Genomic DNA, 16,887 nt, shown 5'->3' with positions numbered 1-16,887 from the left:
AAATTACTCCCCATGATCTCCTTATTGCTGCAAATAAAAATGACTTTGTGAGACAACTCTACCTGGTGTAGGTTCTGTCTGTAACTCACCAAGGAGCAGACCCATATTGGTTCAGTAACATAATGAAAAAAGCTCACTTGTGGCTTGAAGGGAGTGGCCTTTTTAGACAGGGGATTAGGGCAGGCCTCTTTGGAGAGAGATGATGGTGCTCAAACTCCCTGGAGTGAATTAGTTCTCTTGTGTTGGTTCAGTTAGGGCTCATAGAGATCATCTCTTGTGATTATCTAATGTTGGGATGAAAAATATCATAGACTCAGCCTGAGTATGAGAACTCTTCTTCCTCTTCAAAAAACACACTCATCACAAATCTAACAAGTAAGTCTGTTTGAATCTTGTCCCTCATGGATCAAAAAGTATCTCTATACTCAGTGGAGAAGTTTGAAAGGGAAGAATGTTCATTAGCTTTGTCTTCCCAAGTAAAACAGTTGAATCGAGCCACAGCTGGTAAGCCCTACCTGGGTTTTAGGAGAGTATATACCAAGGTAAGGTCGTATGGGGTGCCCCACCTCATTTTTTATATAATAGCCTTGAGGGATGGAAGAGGGACCAACCAGCAAAAGTCTGGTCTTGTTCTGAAAGACACAAAAAGAGAGAAAGGGGAGGCATCCATCCAAAAGCATCTGAGCTCTGATCACAGGCTGGAGAAGGTGCAACCAGCATTTATCATTTTCCTTTCAGCAAGATCCTTACAAAAAATGCACACTTACAACTTAGCCTTCTTCTTCTTTTTTTTTTAATTTTTTTTTTTAACGTTTTATTTATTTTTGAGACAGAGAGAGACAGAGCATGAACGGGGGAGGGGCAGAGAGAGAGGGAGACACAGAATCGGAAGCAGGCTCCAGGCTCTGAGCCATCAGCCCAGAGCCTGACGCGGGGCTCGAACTCACGGACCGCGAGATCGTGACCTGAGCTGAAGTCGGACGCCTAACCGACTGAGCCACCCAGGTGCCCCAACCTTATTCTTCTTATTCTTCCCCCGAGGGGAAGTCATCCAGACTATGAGGTCATCTATCCAAGGGCAGGGGTGGGGAGGTGGGGTTGTGCAGAATTTGTTTTTCTTTCTTTTTCTAAATTCCCAGTGAAGGGGCATTTCTTTTTACTGCTCGGTGGTAGTCAGCCCTTATTTCCGATTAACTATGCAAATGAACCAGGAGAAACTGAAATGAGCTATAAAGGTTTGGAAGTCACCAAAAAAGACGTATGTTCCAGGTGACAGACGGACAGTGATAGACAGATACACGGATAGATGTGGTGAGCATTTTGTAATGTGTCTGAATATCAAATCACTAAGTAGTATACCTGAAACAAATATAATACCATATGTCAACTGTACTTCCATTTAAAATTTTTAAAGAGAGGAAAAAAAAAGGTATGAGTCTATAAAACACCCTCTAGAGGAAAAGGACTATTCAGAAGCACCCGCCACCAGTCACTTCCCCGGCCAGCCAGGGCACCAGAGCCACGTTGTCCTGCTAGAGGGACACCCTTGTGTCCTGCTGCGCTTATAAGTGCAGTGGCTGTAGGCATTCCTGTAGACAGGCCACAAGTTTCACTCCATGAGTCAGGGGATCACGCGACCAGCTAGAGGGGAAGTGAGAACTGCTCTCTTGAGCTTAGGCTCAGGCTGCCAGTCTGCTTTGCCCACCGCAAAAACCAGACTTTGCTAGCAAGTTTCAGACTCTCCAATAACTCAACACACCTAGGATCTACTTACAGCTTCTCTGTGCCTGACATCACACTGGAGACCAAGAGATGAATGAGATACAGACCCTGCCCTCACGCTCTCCAGAATATGTCGGGGGAGATGGAGACAGAATCAAGTGCTGATGGGACGAAAGGGCAACATGCCAAAATATGAACATGGGCAAAATTTGTGGGAGCTCAGAAGATGTTCATGTAACACTACCAAGGCGGGCTCCATGAAAGAAGCAACACTAGGGTAGTTTCTTAGGGGAGGAAACCAGGAGACAGAGAAGGAAGACAAGAGTATCCAGACAAGGGAAGGAGACGTGCCAAGATTTCATGGGGATGAGAGGGAGTGTTCACGAAAGAGCATAGTAGTTGAAACATGGCATGAGGTCAGCAGTATGTTTCAACATGGCTAAGCTACAGTACCCAGTTATTCAATTAAACACTGACCGGGGGGCGGGGGGGGGGGGGTGGGGTACCTGGGTAGTTCAGTCAGTTAAGCACTGACTTCAGCTCAGGTCACAATCTCACCATCCGTGGGTTTGAGCCCCGGGTCAGCTCTGTGCTGACAGCCTGGAGGCTGCTTCTGATTCTGTGTCTCCCTCTCTCTCTGCCTCTCCTTTACTCTCTCTTTCAAAAATAAATACACATTAAAAATTTTTTTAAAAAACACTGACCTAGGTGTTGCTGTAAAGATATTTTGTAGATGATTAATACCTATCATCAGTTGACTTTATGTAAAAGAGATTATTTTGGATTACCTGGGTGGGCCTGATCCAATCAGTTGAAAGGCTTTAAGAACAGATCTGAGTTTTCCCTGAAGAAGAAATTCCTCCTGTGGACCGCAGCATCAGCTGCTGCCTGAAAGTTTCCAACCTGCCATTCCTGATACCCTGACCTACAGATTTCAGACTTGTTTCCCCAGTCCCCACAGTCACATACGCCAATCCTTGCAATAAATCTCTTCCTATGCTTCTGGCTCTGTGCCTCTGATGCAAGCCTGACCGATGCACAAGGGAAGGATGGAGGGGTGAATGGATGAGGCAGGAAGGGCAAGACTGTGAAAGCCCAGTGCACAGAGTGATCACTTTATCCTAAAGGCAAATGATTCTCAACAATGTTCCCACTTGTATCAAGGGCTTGGAGAATAAAGGTGAGGGGAGGTGAAAAGCCAATCGATCAGTGCTTCTAGCCCCTGTATTAGTTCACTTTATGTTCAACCAGAGCATCTCTGCTTTTACCTGCTTCCCTGTAGGATTCCACTTGAAGGAAAGGATTTGCTTTGCAGGTTGGGAAGCAATGATGCAAGAAGCATTTCCAGAATGGACAGCATGAGGAGCTCCACAAACATTCTTCAGAGTGAAACAACCATAACTGGTGAAAATCAAAAACAAAACAAAACAAATATTAAAGAGAGAGGAAATTGTCCTAAAGGCATACAACAAGTGAAGAAAGATTTATTCAAGAAAATCTCCTAACCTCAGTAAGAATATTGAGAGTCTGTGGCATTTAAGCCTTGACCCACTCCCTCCCTCCCCTCCCACACAGCCCTGTAAAACAGAAACTCTACTCTGAGGATGTGCAGTGAAGAAGATAGGACGCCCTTGTCCCCTGGCCCAGTCTATGACTATAGTTTCACCCCAGGAGGGGAAGACCACCAGCATTTCTCATTTCATCTGGCTCTATGTTGCAGAAGCTCTATTCTAGGCAAGTTTGGCCCATAGGTCTAAAGCTCTTTTCTTCCTCCCTATCTCTACTCTTAGGGCAGCAGCTCTCTCCAAGGCACAGCAGGTCGAGAATAGTGTGCTCTGAATGCCCTCACCCCAGGTCACTCATAATGGGGGAATCCCATGTCAAGAAAGGAGGTTCTATGCCACAAGGAGAAAAACAGGGACCACTGCCCCCACTCACTGCCCTACTCATAAAGAGAAGTCCTCTGAAAAAAGCATGCCACTGTCTCCAACACAGCTCCCGAGCAGTGGCATGGAGGTCCTACCCAGGGAGAGAGGCAGGCCATAAGAAAAGAGCCCCAAAGGTCCCCCTAAGGTGATTGACTTTATTTGGAAGCCAGCATGGAAATTTCAACCTAAGGGTGCTGTCAGAAAAACAGTGGAGATTTTGGTGGTAAGCCAGTAAGAGGAGGATAGTAGCTTCATAAGAGCAACAAGCTAAACTATAAACCAACTAGAAGTATACAGCAGAAACCAAGAAAGGCGACAGCTACGGAAAGCTTTCCTAGGTTAAAACAAACTTCAAAGACAGGACTCAAAGACTACTGCTGTAAAGGGCCCAAATTTATTTGAATCTGACTGTGAAGCAATTTATGCCCCAGGGAACTGTCAAAATCAACAGCAATCAGCCAGCACTTAGTGGAGGAAAATATTAGGATATAGTGCCAAAAGAGGCAGAAAACTTAACAGATAGGGAGAGACACAAAGAGAGAACGGCTAAAAAAAACCTTGTCATCCCAGCTTAAGAATACACAGACCCAAGGCTGTGACCTGAGGAGTGACAGCAGACCCCCCCCCACCCACTGCAGAGGACATAGACTTCACTATAGAGACCAGCCAATAAAAAATAAACAATCAAATGACAGCAGCAGACACATAGACCAACCGAACAGAGAGTCCCGAAATAAACCCATATATACAGTCAATTAATCTGTAACAAGTGTGCCAAGAAAACACAATGGGGAAAAATAATCTCTTCAATAAATGATATGGGGAAAAGTGGATACTCACAAGCAAAACAATGAAAGTGAACCCTTACCTTACACCATATATATAATCAACTCAAAATAGATTAAAGATTTCAATATAAGTCCTGAGATGGTAACACGCCTAGAAGAAAACATAGGGAAAAAGCTCTTTAACACTGGGCTTGGCAATTATATTTGAATATGATACCACACAGACACACAGAAAAGCACAGGGCAACAAAAGCAAAAACAAACAAGTGAGACTACATCGTATTAAAACTCTGCTGCACAGGAAACAATGAACAAAATGAAACAACAACCAATTGATGGGAGAAAATATTTGCAAACCATATATCTGATAAGAATTTAATCTACAAAATATATAAGGAACTGATACAACTCAACTGCAAAGAAATAAACAAGCCAATTAAAAATGGGCAGGTGATCTGAATAACCATATTTTCAAAGACATACAAATGGCCAAAAGGTGCATGAAAAGGTACTGAACATCACTAATCATCAGGGAAATGCAAATCAAAACCTCGAGATACCACCTCACACTGGAAAGATGGCTGTTATCAAAAAGATAAGAGATAACAAGTGTTGGCCATGGTGTGGAGAAAAGGGAGCCCTTGTGCACTGTTGGTGGGAATGTAAATTGGTGCAGCAACTATGGAAAACAGTGTGGAGGCTCCTCAAAAAATTAAAAGTAGAACTACCATATTATCCACTTCTGGGTATATATCCAAAGGAAATGAAATCAGGGTCTCAAAGAGATATCTGCACTCCCATGTTTATTGCTGCATTATTCACAATGGCTAAGATTTGGACACAACCCAAGTGTCCGTCAATAGATGAATGTATGAAGAAAATATATGTGTGTGTATGTGTGTGAATGTATATGTGTGTTTGTGTGTGTGTATATATATATACACACACACATTATTCATCCATTTAAAAAAAGGAAATCTTGCCATTTGCAACAACATCGATGACCCTGGAAGACATTATGCTCAATGAAATAAGCCAGACACAGAAAGCAAATACTGTATGATCTTACTTATGTGTAGAATCTAAAAAAGTCAAACTCAGAACCAGAGAGTAGAGCAGTGGTTCCCAGGGATCAGAGATGGGGAGACATTAGTCAAAAGGTATAAACTTCCAGTTATAAGATAAATAAGTTCTGGATATCTAATGTAGAGCATGGTGACTATAGTCAATGACATTGTACTGTATACTTAAAATGTGCTAATAGAATAGATCGTAAGTGATCTCACCACACCAAAAAAAAAAAAAAAAGGAAGTTGTGAGCTGACAGATGTCTTAATGGTTTCATTGTGGTATGGTAATCATATCACAGTGTATCCATATATCGAAACCTCACATTGTATACCTTAAATGTATACAATTTTTATCTATCAATTAAATCCTAATAAAGCTAGGGAAGGGAGGCACATACATACATACATACATAGCTAGCTTTCCTTCAAAAAGAAGTAAAATATTCAAGAATAAATTTAATCACAAAAAAAAGTACACTGAAAACTACAAAACATTATTGAAAGAAATCAGAAAAGACTTAAATTGAAACATATCACATGTTCCTGGTTCAGAAGACTTAATATTAAGACAGCAATACCTTAGAGCGCCTGGGTGGCTCAGTCAGTTGAGCTCTGACTTCGGCTCAGGTCATGATCTCACAGTTTGTGAGTTCGAGCCCCACGTCAGGCTCTGTGCTGACAGCTCAGAGCCTAGAGCCTGCTTCGGATTCTGTGTCTCCCTCGCTCTCTGCCCCTCCCCTGCTTACACTCTGTCTCCCTCTCTCAAAAATAAACATTGGAAAAAAACCACAGCAATACTTCCCAAATTGATCTATAGCTTCAATATGATCTCTATCAAAATCACACCTTGCTTTTTTTCTTTTTTTGCAGAAATTGAGAAGTTGATCCTATAATTCATAAGAAAACGCAATGGACATAAAATAGCCTAAACATTCTTGAAAAATAAAGAACAAGGGTGAATTCGCACTTCCCAACTTCAAAACTTACTGTAAAGTCACAGTAATCAAGACAGTATGGCACTGACATATGATATACATATTGGTCACTGGTACAAAAGTGAAAGTCCAGAAATAAATCCCTACACTTATGCTGAATTAAATTTTTTTACTAAGGTATATAAAGACAATTCAATGAAGAATCATGTTTTCAACAAATGATGCCACAACTGGATATTCACGTGCAAAAGAATGAATTTGGATCCCTAAGCCACATCATGCATAAAAATTGACAAAATGGATCATAGATCTAAATGCAGAACTAAAAGTATAAAATTCTATGACAGGAACACAGGAGTAAATTTTTGTGACCTTAATATAGGCACCAGTCTCCTAGATGTGGTACTAACATCACAAGCAACAAAAGAAAAAATATGTATATAAATTGGGCTTACTCAAAATTAAAACCTTTTCTGCTTCAAATAGAACCACCAAAAAAGTGAAAAGACAATCTACAGATGCAACAAAACATGTGCAAATAATATAGTCGACAAGGGACTTCTTTCCAGTATGCATGAACACTTGTGACTCAATAAAATAAACTAATTTGATAATGGGTCAAAGATCTGAATATACATTTCTTTAAAAGAGACACACAAATGGGCAACAAGTGTTGCTCAACATCATTAGCCATTAGGGAAGTCCAAATAAAAACCACAGTGAGATATCACTTCACAGAGAATACAAAGTGTTGAAGAGTATGTGGAGAAAATGAAATCTTACAGACGGCTTATCGGTAAGCAATACGGTTACAGATGGCAGATGGTGCAGCCACTTTAGAAAGCAATCTGCATTTCCTCAAAATTAAGTTACCATATGATCCACCAATTTCACTCCTAGTTATCTCCCCAAGAGAAATGAAAAGATATGTCGACACAAAAAATTTATACACGATGCATAGCATTATTATTCACAATAGCCCAAAGTGGAAACAACTCAAATTTCCATCATCTGATGAATGGATAAACACAATATGGCATATCCATAAAATGGAATATTATTCAGCAATAAAAAGGAATAAAGTACTGACGCAGGCTGCAACAAGAATGGCTCTGAACACTGGAGATTTTTATGGTGAGCAATTAATAGGAGGACACCAGCTCCTTTTAAGCGAAAACAGTCACAAAAGGTGTGTATATTGTATGATTCTATTCATATGAAATGCCGGAATAAGCAAATCTATGGACAGAAAGTAGATTAGTGTTTGCCCTGGCTGGAAAGATGAGGGGGGGTAATGGGAAGTGACTGCTAATTGGGTGACAGAAATGTCCTAAAATGGATTGTAGTGATGGTCTCACAACTCCCTGAATATTACTAAACACCATTAAATTGTATACTTTAAATAAGCAAATTGTAGGGGTGCCCGGGTGGCTCAGTCAGTTGAGCGTCCGACTTCAGCTCAGGTCATGATCTCGCAGTTTGTGAGTTCGAGCCCCGCATCAGGCTCTGTGCTGACAGCTTAGAGTCTGAAGCCTGCTTCAGATTCTGTGTCTCCCTCTCTCTCTGCCCCTTCCCAGCTCATGCTCTGTCTCTGTCTCTCAAAAGTGAATAAACGTTAAAAAAATTTTAAATGACCAAATTGTATAGTATACTAATTACATCCCAGTAATGCTACAGGGAAATAACTCTGGCTAGAGAATTGGAGGGAGGGGGCAGTTAGGCTACACGTTGTTATAATCTGTGTAGGAGACGCTGAAAGCCTAAACTGGGGCAGAGACAGTAAAGACAAGATGTAGGAATATTTTGGAAACTACCCCACGATGGCAAAGTTTCCATGAAACCAACATTCCATGTTTTGCATGACAGTAAATGGCATGAGTATAAATTTCTCTAGTCCACGGGAAGAAAAGTAGCTTCATAACATGTTACAAACGTCTCAAAATGTTCATACAGTTTGGTCCATTTCTAAATCCCTATCTTAAGAAAAACTTTTTAAAATGTTTTAAGCACCAAATATGTACTATAGCAATTAATGAGGGAAATCAGCCTAAATGCTCAATAATAGCAGACTAATTAAAAGAAATAGTGGTATATAATTAAATATTATGCAGTCATTAAAAGATTTAAGAAGTAAAATTACATAGGAAAATACATGCTATAATATTAAGGAAAATCCAAATATGACTAATCACACACAATGGTGTGGTCCTGGTGGTGCAAAAATGTGCAGCGTAACTTTTTCCACACATTATGAATTTTGTTTCTATATCAATGTTTTCTCTGATTTCTACCACATATTACTTCTGTCCGAAAGAAGTATACTGTATGTACTTTTCAAAGAAAAACAACAGCCATTTTGTTCTTAGATTTGAAGTGCAATTCCACGGCCATCCTTCCCACCGTGCCCAGGGTTTCCTGGGACCCGTCTCTTGCCTGGCAGGGGTTGGATCCCACTTCTATCCCAGGGCTATTTCCATCTACTCATCTCAGCTGCGCCCATTCTTTCATGTCCTACTATTCGATTCCCAGAGAATCCCTCCAGTGCCTTTCCATGAATAGAGCCAGTCCCACTGAAATGTGCCCTGTAGAAAGTGGACTGGCAGGTACCCTGCCTCTGCTCAGAGTGGGGATCCTGCCAGGCAGAGGAGGAAGCAGGATTTGCCACCAGGTGGAGCCCGGGTCCCCAGAAATGGGGAGCCTGCCTCTTTGCACGTCCCCAACAGAAAGCACAAAGCAGGGGACTTGGCACACCCACCACCTCACGTGGAATGAACTTCTATTTTAATCTGGTTCAGCTCATTACTGAATGTGTAGCACGGGCAGGTTCAGTTCTGAAGTTGGCGGAGCGGGGGTCGTGGGGGGCAGGATGGCAGGAATGAGATGTGGGGGAGGTGCAGGCGAATGCAGAAGACCTATAAGATCAGGTCTCAGCAGTAGGAAAGCTGACCACCCATGGGAAGCTTCCCTCGAGAACACAAAGCCTTCTACTCATCTTTCAGGCCTCTGCTCACCGCCAGTTAGAAAGTCGACCAATTTACTCCGCTCAGCAGCCCGCTCCCCAGGTGCCGGCCCTCACACCTGAACATTCTTGCTGTGGAGTCCACATCTTTCTCCCTAGGCCTCCCAGCCAGTGGTCCACACCTATGAGCCACCTCCAGACAAGCCTAACTCCTTCCCCACCATACCCCAGCCTCCCGGCCCCCAAACCTCTTCCCAAGACCTCCTCCAGACAACACCCAGGTGTTCAGATTTGCGTTTTCTTGTCCTAGCCTCCCTCTCTCTGCCCTCTTCCCACTGTACACGGACAACTCTGGGCCTGAGAGCGGCTGGCATCTGACTCACCTCGGTGCCCACCTGCACCTTGCCCGGAGTGACATTCAGCCAAGACCGTGGAGGAAGCCACAGCTGACTGAAGTCTCTGCGTTCCAGATTCCACTCTTCAGTATCAGCTCAGGTGGGGCTTCCTCCAGGAAGCCTGCCTGACTCCCCAGGTGAGTCCCGCTTCCCGGTGTAGATTCCCAAAGCACCTCTGGTCTAAGAAACCACGGAATACGGGTAATCGCCCGAGCCACACTGGGAACTTGGTGAGAGCAGGGACTGTAAGTCTCCTCTTCTGGGGGTCCCGGGAGCCCAACCCTAGGGCCTTCCGGGAGCCTGGCGCGGAGGCAAGCTGAGGCAGGAAGGAAGGGTGAAGGGTGAAAACAGGGAATAGGAGACTGAGTGCATGCACCGATGCCTGGGTGAGGGGATGGCAGCTGAGGTTGCACGGGGCCCCAGACTGCTAAAACCGGCACCAAACCAACTGGGTGCGAAAGCAGGAATGCGCGACCCCTACCGTGTCCGCGGCGGGTCCCGAGGCGCAGAGCGTCAGGGGCGGGGCGGAGTGGGGGCGGGGCCGGGGGGAGGGGGTCGGCGCATGCAGGGGGGCGGGGCCGGGCGGGGGAAGAGGCTGCTGCGCGGGTCCCGGAGAGGTGCCGACGCGCGTGGACCGCGGCACCCCGGCTCTTGGCGCTCGCGGCCCTCCGCCATGCCCTCCTACACGGTCACCGTGGCCACCGGCAGCCAGTGGTTCGCTGGCACCGACGACTACATCTACCTCAGCCTCGTGGGCTCCGCGGGCTGCAGCGAGAAGCACCTGCTGGACAAGCCCTTCTACAACGACTTCGAGCGCGGCGCGGTGAGGAAGCGCGGCTGGGACCGGGCTGGGGACACCCTGGACCCGTCGGGGGGGGGGGGGGGTGCCGTGACCGAGGCAGGGGGCGGGGAGGGCGCCCGAGACCCGTTGGGGCGGTAGGGCCCGGGCTTGGGGAGTGTCCAGGATCCCGTCGGGACGGCTGGGACCCAAGTTCGGGGTGGGAGGCTTTGCAGAGTGAGGTCTGTAGGGCGCAGCGCTTCTCCCCTGGGAGCAGGAGAAGGTGCAAGGTCTGCTCTCCATTTCACAAATAGGTACCCCGAGGCTCTGAGAGGTCCCTAACTGGGCAAGTCCTGTGGGCAGCATTACTTGTGCCCCACTTCGTAGGGCTCCTTCCACAGGTCGTGGGGTGGGGTTGGAGAGTTGTGCGTGTCCTTGCCCGACTGTGACGCCCAGATGGCACCTCGGAGCAGCCTCAAGCTGTGGTGAGAAAGCACAGGTCTGGGGGTTCAGAGGCTGGGTTGAATCTGACTGCTAGTTCACTCGCCCCCTCACTGGGCCTCAGTTTCCCCAAATGTCAAATGGAAGGGATGACTTCAGGCTGGTCTAGGAATCTGGGTGAACCCAAGCCCAGCTGGTGGCCCAGAATGATACTAGCAGCTGTCTTCACACCTGGGTAGCTCACATCCTCAGGACAGGTCCCCACAGGAAATCAGAAGTAAGGAACATGAGAACTTTTGCAACCTGGAGATCGTCTGACTCCCAAAAGAGTATACACTAGGGAACACTTCCACCCCAAGTGTGAGGGCTCAGTGCAAGAGGAAGGAGGGCTTCTCCTCCCTCCTTCTCAGTAGATACCCTGGAGCTGTGGGAGTCCACGGAGCAAAGGGAGCCCTGTGTACTGTACCTTGTGTCTGTGGTACCGAGTGCTATATAAGGCCCCATTTAGAAGCCAGCTCTTGACGCTGACCTGGGCATGAACTGCAGCCCTGTGGCTTTGTCCGTGAGCATGGCAGGTCATGGTCCTTACCGAGCATTTAGTGACTCTCCCAGTCCACTGCCAAGTGCATAGGAAATGTTCACTGTATGATTATTGTGACAGTCCCAACATGCTGCAAGTAGGTACCCACGGAATGTTCCCTTCCATCACCCACCAGTTCCTGAACTGGACCAAAAAGATTCAGACTTCACAAAGTTGTCTTTTTCACCACTTAGTTGATTATTAGGTTGAACCATATGAAAGTGCTCATAGTTGACAATTTTGAATAAACAAAACTGGGAATTTCATATGGTTCAACTAAATACTTCTTGGATAAAATTGATGAGTTCAGTTTTAGGCCTGTAGAGGCTAAAGTAAGTAAATAATATTCCACTCCTTTTCCCAACTCCAAACTCAAAGTGGGCTTGATTCCTATCCAGGAGCCTCAGAACCTTGGGATAAGCCAACTTGGCACTTAGCCAAGTTCAGCATGTTAGCCTGGCTCAATTTCCCTTCAGGAAAAGTGAAGTGTTGAGTATAAAAACAACCATCTATTGTTTGGTTTCCCCCGTTAGGGAACTGGCCCTGGGGACAGTGGTATAGGAGGACTAATGAGACATCCATTTGGAAAGATGACAGCTGCCATTTCTGAAGCACCTTCATTTATTTCCGTTAGTTCATGGATTCCCTAACACCTCAGGGAGGAAGACAGGGGACAGACTACCCCCCCCTTAATAGGCAGGTCGCAGTGGGCTCCATTGTCTTCTACACACACACACACACACACACACACACACACACACACATACACATACAGCCCTGCCGCACAGGGCACCCCATGTGTGGCTTCTCCCAGGAGGAGACACTGTGGTGTGGCCAGAACAGGGTCATTGGAAGAGGGGTGAAAGCACTGTTCTGTTCATTATCGTCACCTTGGGAATTCATTCAAATGCCTCTATGACTAAACACCTCAGTGAGAGTCCCAGAAGCAAATTTCAGGAGAGGTTTGCGTGTCCCATTTCCATCAGGGTGAGAGAGGGTGAGCTGGGAGGGGCTGCGGTGCTACAGGGGAATCTGCTGGCTCCTAAAGTCTCTTTGAAAAAATCCACTTTTGAGAAAGTTCCTGTTGATGCAAAGTTACTCCACACTTTCTTGCACAGTCCAGAGCTACTTCCTCATTCTCCAGCTAGTGTCTCTTTAAGGACAGGCTGTCCCTATTGGGTAAAGGTAAAAAAGAAACCTTAGAGAAAATACTTGCTGAGAAGAATCGGCCTTCCCATTTTACTTGGAAAAGTGCTCCTATCATTATGGTTAACAACAATAACAACAACAACCATGAAGGCAGTGGATTCAGTCATTTCCAGGTCTTTGGCAGGTGAACTCCCACACTCCTCTATGCACAGTGCAGTCAAATGATAAGACTGATTTTGTTGTCAATAAATTGAGTTGCAGATTCCCAGTTACTCTCATCAGAGTTCTACATACCGATCCAGGTCAGGACTGGGAATTGAAGCCCTCTCCAAAGGGGAGGTTCTCCCTTAAATGGTCATACCTTCAGTGGCTCCCCACTGCCTTCCTGGGAAAGCCCAGACCATGGACCCAAACAGCCCAGAGACTGGCTGCCCCTCCATGTCTCTCTTGTTCTCTGGGGAGCAAATATCTGAGTGAAAATGGGAGGCTCACTTGCAAGTCAGTCTGCACAGATGCACGCCATCCCAGAGCACCTGCCAGTCACTTGGCCAGTCACTGCCAGTCACAGCGATGCCAAGAAAATCAGACAATCAGTTCCCACTACATTTGTGGCACAGCAGAAGGTTGAGGCTGGTCTTGCTGCTAGAAGGTGCCATTGCAGGCCATGTGCAGACTACCAGCCCGCCAGCTCCCCGGGACCGAGCAGCTCAGTGCCGTGTGCTGGCAGGCTCCAGATTCTAGGAGATGGGCAGGCACAGTGGCCGTGCTGGGCAACCCTTCCATGGCTTTTGGGGTGATCTGTGTATCTGTGGCCCTGATGACAGAGGGAGAGAAAGGAAGAGGGTTCAAGCGGTGCATTGGGTGTTCTACAGGCCGCAGGTTTGGGAAGCCCTGGACTCGGTGCCTCCCAAGGTACTTTCTAAGCCAGATTTCACCAATCCTTGAACTTTTCCCTCGATGGAAGAATCTAGAGTTCTCTGTGTGATAGTGAGGTAAATGGAGGGGAAAGGTGTTCATCCTGCATGTGACCCCATGCGTCTCTATTTCCACCCTCCTCCCACCAAACTGCCAGAGGAACCCCAGGAGGACTTCCTAAGAGGAATGGGAAGTTGGATATTTTCAGCAAGCCTCTTGGCTCTGAGCACAGTGAGCAGCTCACATATTGTGGTTACCAAAGATGCCAGACGCTTGTGGTTAGAAAGCAGAAGCCTCCTCCCTGTTCCCTGTGGCTTGGGCCAGGCCTTTGTGCTGGGATGGCACATCTTGGTCCCTAATAGGTGTGCAAGCTCATCTGTGCTGCCAGAAATCACTGTCCTGCAGGTGAAAGAACCCCTCTACCGCACAGTGTGTCTTGTGGGAGAGCAGAATCCACAGGCAGGGTCCCAGAGGGCACTGACTCCCAGGCCTGCGTGAGGTCTGTATTGCAGTGTGCTAATGCCTGCGAAGAAGCCAGGAGGCCCCAGGGTGTAGGGTTGGCAGAGGAGTCCCAGTTAGGGGCTGGATCATCTGAAGAGCTGCGAGGAGAGGAAAAGAAGGGCACAGCTCTTTTGGGGTGGCTTCTGGGGGTGAGAGAGAATAGAGACCCCCCCTGAGCTGAGGCATGAGTGGGCTAGCAGGAAGGTTCTGGTGGGACAAGAGGCCCAGTGTCCATTTGGAGAAGCAGAGTGGGCACTGAGTGACCCACAACTGGACATCTATAGGGCCCACCCCCCACTCCAGGCCTCACTTGCCAGGGAGATCGTTAGAGACCTCAGCTCTCCCCTGGAGCCAAGACAGAAATTCCCACCAAACACTGGGAGTGGGCAGTGTGGGGCAGAGGGCAAGGCCAGCCTATGTGACAGGGAAGCTCAGTCAGCCCCAGTCTTGAGGTCATACTCTAGCTCCAAAGTGACTGACCAGGGGCCTCAGCAAATTGCTTTACTCCCTGAAGCTCTGTTTCTTCACCCAGCAAGGGGGGATAATGCCTAGCTTGCCCGACCATTGATAAATCCAAATGACATGATGCCTGAGGGACTCCTTTCTCTAAGGGTACAGGCAACTGGCTGCTGTATGCATCAGAACGAACCGGTCCTCCCTTCTGGACTCCTGAGGTCACACTGCCTGTGAGCAGGTGTGAGCTAGCATGGGCTCCTTCACTGCGGCCCATCCCTGACTACACACAGCAAATTGAGTAGCCAGGAGTAGATGTGGGAGGAAGAAATTGAGCCCATGAGCTCACACCTCTTGGCTCAAAACCAGGAGAGAATTCCTGAGGGTAGAAGAAGGGCCGTGAGGCATTTTTGTTGTTGGCATTGCAGGCCAAAGAAAGGGAAGTCAGCATGCGGTGAGGCCTGGGCCCGGACAGCTGCTCCAGAGAAGTGGCTTTTCTGTGGCTCCAAGGGGCTGGCGGGGGCTGACAGTGTCTGTGGTATTGATGGCAGGGGTAGCAGGGAGAGGACGGCCATTCTAAAGTAAGAGGGGTCATGAACACCTGAGGCGGACACTCTCTTGGGAGGGCCAAGCCCAGCACCTTGGAATAAAAAAGGAAGGGAGTTGGGGCCAAAGAAGCCTCTCCGGGACCATGTGATTCTCAGACGGAGGGCTAGATGTCCAGCTGGGGGTGGTAGCCGAGGAAGAGATGGAGCAGCTTCTCTGAGGGAGGGGACAGTGGAGTCTCCAGTCGCTGTGGCCCAGTGACCCACAGATGCCCTAGGATGGCGTGCATCTAGGCAACTTCGCTTGCAAGTGAGCCTCCCCATTTTCACTCAGTTGTTTGCTCCCCGGAGAACAAGAGAGACGTGGGGTGGCTGTGCCAGAAAGATCTGGGTTAGAATTCCATCTCTGACAATGAATAGCTGACCTGGGATTTAGTAAGCCTCAGTCTGTTCATCGGTGACACGGTCATGACAGCCCTCGTCCTGACATCGTTAGGAGGGTCTATAGCAATCGTCAGCAAGCTATTTGCGAGCTGCAGAGGGCTGCCCTTCGTGCGAGGGCCAGTGTGCCCCCTGCAGCCCTGTCGGGTGGAAAGGCTAGCAGCCCCCCTGCCCTCATCATGAGCAGGGCAGCTGAAGAAGCCCCTCACCGGGCACGGCCCAGCAGAGGGCACCCCTGCCTGGAGCCTCCGTCTCCTCTGAGCTGCGTGCAGATCACAGAATGTCCTTCTCTGAGCAGCGCCGTCCATCGCTTACTCACCAGACCTCCATCTCCATAAGGGCAGAACCCAGGACTTGCCTCTGTCTCCCCGGGTGCAGCACGGAGCCTTACCGAGGGCAAGCATTCGGCAGACATCTAGGCTGGTGATACAAAGGCTCAGGAACCCCAGACAACCTCATTCGCCTTTTTTTTTTTTTTTTAATCCTCTCAGGTGGATTCTTACGACGTGACAGTGGATGAAGAACTGGGTGACATCCAGCTGGTCAAAATCGAGAAGCGCAAGTACTGGCTCCATGATGACTGGTACCTGAAGTACATCACGCTGAAGACGCCCTGCGGGGATTACATCGAGTTCCCTTGCTACCGCTGGATCACCGGCGAGGGCGAGATTGTCCTGAGAGATGGACGCGGTGAGTGGCCCAGGCCCCTTCCACTTCCTGAGCTTCCCAGGAACTCCTTCCTCAAAGGAATGTTTTCGTAGGAATAATGATAGCGCCGCTGTGTGCCTCCGTGTGCCTGCGGAGGTGCAACCTTCCTCGGGGTGCTAATAAGCCCCGTGCTAAGAGGGTGCAGGGAGAGGCCCCCGGCCACATGCTCAGCAGTGTCCTCCCTCTGGGCTACAGTCCTTCGGGGGCAAGCTTATGACCCCCTTTTTGTCAGAGGGTAACTACAGTCCCTAGTAGCAAATACCTGTGGGACGTCCCCCTAGAGGGGCCGCTCTCCAGGTAAGTTCTCCAGTCCTCTCTGTGAGGTCACAGTGGGGCACGGGCTCCAGGGCAACACGCATAGGCCTGGGAAGGGAAGAAGTCGACCAGGAGTGCCCCGAGTGGCAGCCTAGAGGGGCCATGGCCAGGCCTGGTGGTCACGGTCACCAGTTGTTAAACCTAAAGTCCCACATTTTGCTAAAAAGAGAAAAGTACCTAAAGTCGGCCCTCTTAAGCAAGACCCTCGAACGTGCCAATCTGGCACTTCCTCAGGAGACCACTCCTCATAAGAGACGGGCAGCT

The 16,887-nt window shown here is 47.9% G+C and overlaps 2 protein-coding genes across 4 annotated transcripts in view; one reads left to right on the top strand and one right to left on the bottom strand.

Moving 5' to 3' along the window:
- The window catches only part of LOC102960517 (olfactory receptor 13A1), a 59,188-nt gene extending 43,090 nt beyond the window's left edge, over positions 1 to 16,098 (bottom strand). Inside the window, exons 1-2 of one of the 3 annotated variants that reach the window (XM_015536603.2) lie at positions 15,585 to 16,098; positions 2,991 to 3,123 (exon numbers count right to left, since the gene is read on the bottom strand). The gene's annotated coding sequence lies outside the window, so the exon portion shown is untranslated. Of the gene's footprint in view, positions 1 to 2,990; positions 3,124 to 12,199; positions 12,769 to 14,965 lie in introns of those variants that run through there. The other 2 variants (XR_006209039.1, XR_006209040.1) reach the window with 2 other exon arrangements.
- Positions 10,397 to 16,887, top strand: part of ALOX5 (arachidonate 5-lipoxygenase) — a 50,143-nt gene continuing 43,652 nt past the window's right edge. The window contains exons 1-2 of the mRNA XM_042960271.1: positions 10,397 to 10,620; positions 16,092 to 16,290. Of these exons, the coding sequence (XP_042816205.1) occupies positions 10,471 to 10,620; positions 16,092 to 16,290 (349 nt within the window). The 5' untranslated portion in view covers positions 10,397 to 10,470. The remainder of the gene's footprint in view (positions 10,621 to 16,091; positions 16,291 to 16,887) is intronic.

Source organism: Panthera tigris, chromosome D2 (genome assembly GCF_018350195.1).
Source record: "Panthera tigris isolate Pti1 chromosome D2, P.tigris_Pti1_mat1.1, whole genome shotgun sequence".
In the NCBI taxonomy this organism is placed as follows: domain Eukaryota; kingdom Metazoa; phylum Chordata; class Mammalia; order Carnivora; family Felidae; genus Panthera; species Panthera tigris.
Note: the sequence above shows the minus strand (reverse complement) of the source record. Positions and strands in the feature narration are given on the sequence as shown.